General features: G+C 38.3%; 1 protein-coding gene across 2 annotated transcripts in view; it reads left to right on the top strand.

Moving 5' to 3' along the window:
• PDGFD (platelet derived growth factor D) overlaps positions 1 to 4,352 on the top strand; it is a 228,063-nt gene extending 223,711 nt beyond the window's left edge. For both annotated transcript variants that reach the window (XM_070426017.1, XM_070426018.1), the window contains exon 7: positions 1,640 to 4,352. In XM_070426017.1, the coding sequence (XP_070282118.1) occupies positions 1,640 to 1,765 (126 nt within the window). In that variant the 3' untranslated portion in view covers positions 1,766 to 4,352. The remainder of the gene's footprint in view (positions 1 to 1,639) is intronic.
• Positions 4,353 to 6,000: the final 1,648 nt, after the last annotated feature.

Below are 6,000 nucleotides of genomic sequence, written 5' to 3' on the forward strand. Positions count from 1 at the left end.
GTGTTTTGTAGTTAGCCAGCAGGAGAGAACATGGGAGCAGTGGGCAAAGGTCAATGTAACTCTGCTCTTGGTATTTTACATTTCCTTTCAAAAATGTGAAAGGATTAAAAGCGGTCTAAAGCATGGGCCACTCTTTTGGCCTTTTCTTTATTGCCTGGCTTGTTTTGTCCCCTGTGTTTGTTGGAGGTAGACTAGAAGAGATGTGGGAAGGAGGTAAAAAGGATGAATCCTGGATTTTCGCTCCCTCCTGCATTGCGGGCATCTCCCAACACCGTCACCCAGGAGGTTTCTTTAGCAGCTACTATATTTCCAGCATGCTGCCGACTTATACAAACAAAGTTTTAATTTCATGGGTAAGGTCATGAGTCAAACTCTGGTTCTACTAATGACTAGCTCTGTGATTTTGGGCAAGTAACTTAATCTCCCTCTTTTCTCATCTATGAACAAAATGAGTAAAGTACTTAATAGTACCTAATGCAATAAAGTCCAAATCATTTATATTTACATGGTACAGGTGTGTCTGGTCTACCCAAGGAGGCACAAAAGGAAATCGTAGGCATATTGGAGAGGCACTGGGTCAGAGTGTTCTAGGAGCCCAGAGGAAAAAGCCCAGCTCCCAGGTCCGAGTCCCCAGAGGACCCTGAGCTTTCTTTAAAGTTTCCATTCTGTAATCTATACAATGGAAATAAGGATACCTCCTCTAGTTTGTGATGCGGTTTGTCTGAGGGCAAAAGAAATAGTGCATCTGTGCAAATTCTTTGAAAAATGTAAAATGCCACATAATTGTATGGTACTATGACAGACTTCAGAGTCTAAAGGGAAGATAGAACAAAATCAAGAGTGAAGGCTAACCACTAAGAGCATAAACAAGAAAAGCAATGAAACTAACCATATAGTATATATAAGAACAAGCATATAATTTTCCAAGTATGTGTGATGGGATGACTGATATTTTACTTCAATGAAGGCACAGCAGGAAAGAAGGGCTAGCTTCTATTTCAACTTACTAATTAAAAAAATATTTTTAAACATATTCATTAAAAAATTGAGGATATACTTTATTAATTTAAGAAATGCTATATTGATACACAAATATTAATGTACAAAAATTTTAGTGATTTGAATTATAAAAGGTATTACCTATTAGCATATGTGTAAGAACATAACCACATTTTCATTTATTTATAGCTGGCCCTAATGATCTTCATTATGGCAAACTGTTTTACATCAATCAAAAATGTAGCAATATCAGCATTTTATGTTCATGACTTTATTCATTGTGCTGTCTACAGAAATAATAATATGCTCAGTATTGTTATTTGTCCATAACATATGCTTTGGCAGAAGAATTGTCAGGACAATATTTGGGACAGCACCCGAGAAAAGCAGGCCCTTAGGAAGCTGTCAGTAACTACATGCTAGGACAACCTGAGGTCATCTTGGTACTTACTTCAGGTAGGTAATTCAGGAGGCACTGTGATTAGTTGAGCCCTTCACTTCCAGGAGTTGATAATTGTAAAAATAATTACATGTGTGAGTTCTCAAAGGGTTAAGAACCAGCTGTCACAAAGAGAGTAAGTGACATCTATTGAGTTGTACTCTAAGGGCTTTCTAACAGGAAATATGCTTATTGTCCTAGGTATTAAAGTTTGATCCTGGCCATCTCAGGAGGAGGGGTAGATCGAACTCCATGGCTCTCGTTGACATCCAGTTGGATCACCATGAGCGGTGTGATTGTATCTGCAGCTCCAGACCACCTCGATAAGAGAATATGCATGTTCACTAAGCATGGAAGATCCTTTAGTGCAGGGGTTGGCAAACTGTGGCTCACGAGCCACATGCGGCTCTTTGGCCCCTTGAATGTGGCTCTTCCACAAAATACCACATGCGGGCGCGCACGTACAGTGCGATTGAAACTTTGTGGCCCATGTGCAGAAGTAGGTATTTTGTGGAAGAGCCACACTCAAGGGGCCAAAGAGCCCCTTTTGCCGACCACTGCTTTAGTTTAAGGAGGGTGTCGTAAGTGACCCTTTTCCCACCAGCAGCTGAACTTACTGCTAGCCTGCAAAGCAATGAATACAAGTGGTTGTTGAGTTTCAGCTTAGCTTCATTAGTGTCATGGCAAGCAGAAAGGTATATCATCAACCTCTATATCCAGAATATAGAATTGTATTTAATAATAGTGTCTGAGGATATATCCATGTCTACATGTAAATGGTCAAATGGTTTATTCAGTATATATAACCAGGTACACCAGAGCTTACATAAGGTTGAGTCATTTAGTTCCTTAAAGTCTTTTGACAAAATAAGGGACATAGTAAATACATGAAACATGTCTTTGAAATATTCGGAAGGTTAATTTATTTTTAAATTTTGAATCACAAAAATTTTTTTAATCTTGCTCTTTTAAAGAAAGCACCTTATATATTAAAAACCAAAAGATGAGTTTTTCTTATATACACCTTAACTATAAATAAAGGAAAATATGGTTCCTGGGGAAAAGGCACAAACCAAACCATATTTTTTCATGAAATACACTACATACTTACCTATGTAGACAATAATTACCTGTCTCCAAAAGCATGCCATGATAAGACAGGCGCTTTGGAAATTAAGTCTCCTTTTGGTGCATCTTGCTGAGGCATGCAAATTTATGTAACACCAGTCTCAAAAAATTTTCTCAGAAGGTTTATTATAATCCTACAAGATGCAATTTATAAGCTGTAGTACAAATTTTAATTGTTTCTTTCCAGAAACCCATCTGCAGAAGTAACTTCTCTGGAGAATGGCCTGGGGACTCTGTATGAGCCTTTCAGAACAATGCTCATTGAAAGATTTGGGTAGTTGAAAGTCAAAAAATTGAGTATTGAAGTATTAACCTTACTGGAAATTTGATAGAATACCTGATAGGACCCATATTTAATAATGAATTCAAACTCTCCAAACTGTGCTAATTGATTTTATGTATATTGCTTCTGTGTTCCTGTCTCTTCCATATACAGACATGGATTTACAATGGCATTTTATATTTGGCAAGTCATCATGGATTACTTATAGCCTAAAAGCTTTTGTGTATTAAAACAACCCAAACTTATTTATATAAATCCCTAATCATGTACACACTCCCCAACTCTGGAGTCCTGTTTCTGAACCAAGTGAAATCAGATCTGGGGTCTCTAGTTCTTTGCCAGATCTATGGGGCTTATTCTAAGAAGCCACTCTGCAAATTGTGGGAGCAAGAGCTTGGCCCGGTTCCACCACTAGAAAACTGTTTCTGCATCAGTGGTTATCATTGCTCTGCAGAGTAATTTTTCCTCTCTGGCTCCTTACTGTCTATTTGAAGGGAGACTGACTCCAAAAGTAGGAAGTGATTCATCATTCTCCAAGGCAAGACTCTTAAGAAGGCAACCCTGAAATCAAGATAGCTCAGGGGCATCTCAGCGAGAACTGCGTTTTTCTTGCTGCCTTGAAAGAAAAAAGGAGAGCCGATTTCTTTCCTGAGTCCAGGTCCCTACTGACTAGACCCACTTTGAGTGAGGGTATATGACAGGTGCTTGTTAAGTCCCTGTGTCAGATGAGTGACCACAATCTATTTGGAATTTTACTAGTAAGCATGGTGCCCTCAGGACCAAATCCTCAGCTACCCCTAGCTCATTTCTTCTCGGCTCTTTGAAAAGAAAGGCCAATGCTTTTTGAAAACATGCCTTCAAAATGTGTCCAGGGGAGTGAGTGGTAAGATTAAATGGAGATTGTTCTGTTGTCCAAAGTCCCAGCGTGCAATCAGCAATAGTCGAGACAGACATCGCTCTTCCCCTTCGTGACCATTTGCAAGTTTCCTATGAAAACATCTGATTCCTGTACCAACACCAAAATGTGTGACATCACGTTAGCGTGTTCAGCTTACATCATGTCTGTAAGTAGGAAAAATGAGAGTGTTTTACCCAATTTTCAATAAACGTTTCAGGCTGGGAACCCGTGAAAGCCCTTGTCTGCACTTTTTATCTATTAGCTGAAATGTGAGCAGGCACATCCCTTCACTTTTCTTTTTTCTTTCCTCGGTGTTTTATTAAAACGTCTCCCTTGGTTATCTGTTACCTATTGTATTTCCAATAAATCTGTTTCATCGCCATCAAAGGAATAAAAAACTCACCGTACAAAGTGCATTGCAAAACAAACCCTAATAAATGCACCTGAAATAATGCCTTTCATTCAATATGTTCTTAGAGGGCAAAACATTTTCAAAAGTAGAATTTTTGTTTTTGTCATATTGGTAACATGCAGCTTTTTCCCCTCATAGCAAATGTAATATCCCTCTTATCTTCCTGAAAAATAAATGTTGCTTTTGAACAAAAGTGATTCATTATTTAATACTCACTGCAGCTTTCAAAGCTGTACAATGTTACAAACTTGCTTTTACAAATGCATGCACCTGTTTGGAGTGACCATGTTGGGCACCTGATTTCCGAAGGATTGCTTTTACAACGTTGAAGGAGCATAAGCCTTGTTCCCTGACAGCAGGATTCTACTCTGTCCTTGTCCTGAAGCCAGGCCAGGAGGTGGGACTCGGGCTTTGTTGTTCTCTTACTGCTGTTATTGCTTCTTTGTATGAATGTGTGTTTCCCCTGCGGCCTTTTAATGAAATATATCCTCCTCTGACATTGCTCATTTAGGAGAGTTCACAGCCCATCTCTTCCTCCAGAACCTGAAATCAATCACATCACAGACCCATTTGCCCATGGTCCGCCCTCACACCTTTCCCCATCTAGATGAACACCCTAGCGGGTGGATCAGTGCTGTCAGTTCAGGGAGACCAGTTTAGAGGCTACGCTTCTATAGACTTCGGTTTATAATTTGGGTTGGGGGCCATATAAGGAGAGCTTTTCTCACTGCAAAACTTCTGCTTTTGCTTGTAGCTTAGTCTTTATCATCTGGCTATCAGAGATAGCCAGCAGCTGCACAGTGTGGGGTCAAACTACCACTTTATATAGTTTAGGGTTTTAGGTTTGGGGAAAAGAAGTAAAAACATATGTATCATGTGGCAAGAGCTAAGTTTATCATAGAAATACCCATGAATATGTGAGGGAGGGGCAGGGAAAGGATCAAATAATGCTGTGCATAGTAGTTAACTCAGATAACTTTTTTATGTAAAAAGTATCATGCTAGCCATATATAAACAACATTTTAATGCAAATACAGATTTTATTTCATTTCCTAAAATGTGCATGTGTCCAGTTTTACTCTAAGAATAACTCAACAGATGTCTAAATTGTTCATATACTCCTAGGGTCCTCTGGCCAAACACTAAATTAAAATGCATAGCCCAGTATTCGTGCCTCAAATCCTAGGAAATACGATTTTGTTTATTGACAGCTCTGGTCAAATATGCTGGGAGAGAGGATATTTATAATTCACTGCTTTTATTGACATTCACTTAAATTCTGTTGTTTTTAAAGATTAAGTTAAAGACTGCACAGGCCTTCAAAACTCAACATAACATCCTGGGAAATCTCCCAAATGTACTTAGACAGCAACAATGGATAAGCAACTAACCACTTAATTTAAGACTTTATATTTGCTGTTTATGTTATAGTCCTAAATTTGCCAGTTAATTTGTATCTTTCAAAAAATGAATTTTATTTCTATAGAGATCTCTCAAAATTCATTAGCAGATCACATTAAAAGGGAGTGGAGCTGAGTCCATAATAAAAGTTAATGTACTCAGTGAGCAAGTTATGGGCCAAGAAATATTCATTTTCTAATAAACCATTTGACTTTCTAATTATTTTAAACTGTTGGATATTGTTGGCCAGTCTAAGGGCCAAGAACCAACTGTTAAAATAATTCCTGGATTCAATTTTCAATAATGCTTATGATGCAAATTTTCTTTCAAGAACTAAAGTCTGGGTCGTATTATCTAACATGTATCTTTGATTGAGGACATATTACAAATTCATTCTCTTCTAGTATCTTCTATCCTATGTTCTTCCCCCTGTTACTTCC

Source organism: Myotis yumanensis, unplaced genomic scaffold, assembly GCF_028538775.1.
Source record: "Myotis yumanensis isolate MYYU_CA2020_CCGP unplaced genomic scaffold, mMyoYum1.0.hap1 SCAF_10, whole genome shotgun sequence".
Taxonomy (NCBI): Eukaryota; Metazoa; Chordata; class Mammalia; order Chiroptera; family Vespertilionidae; genus Myotis; species Myotis yumanensis.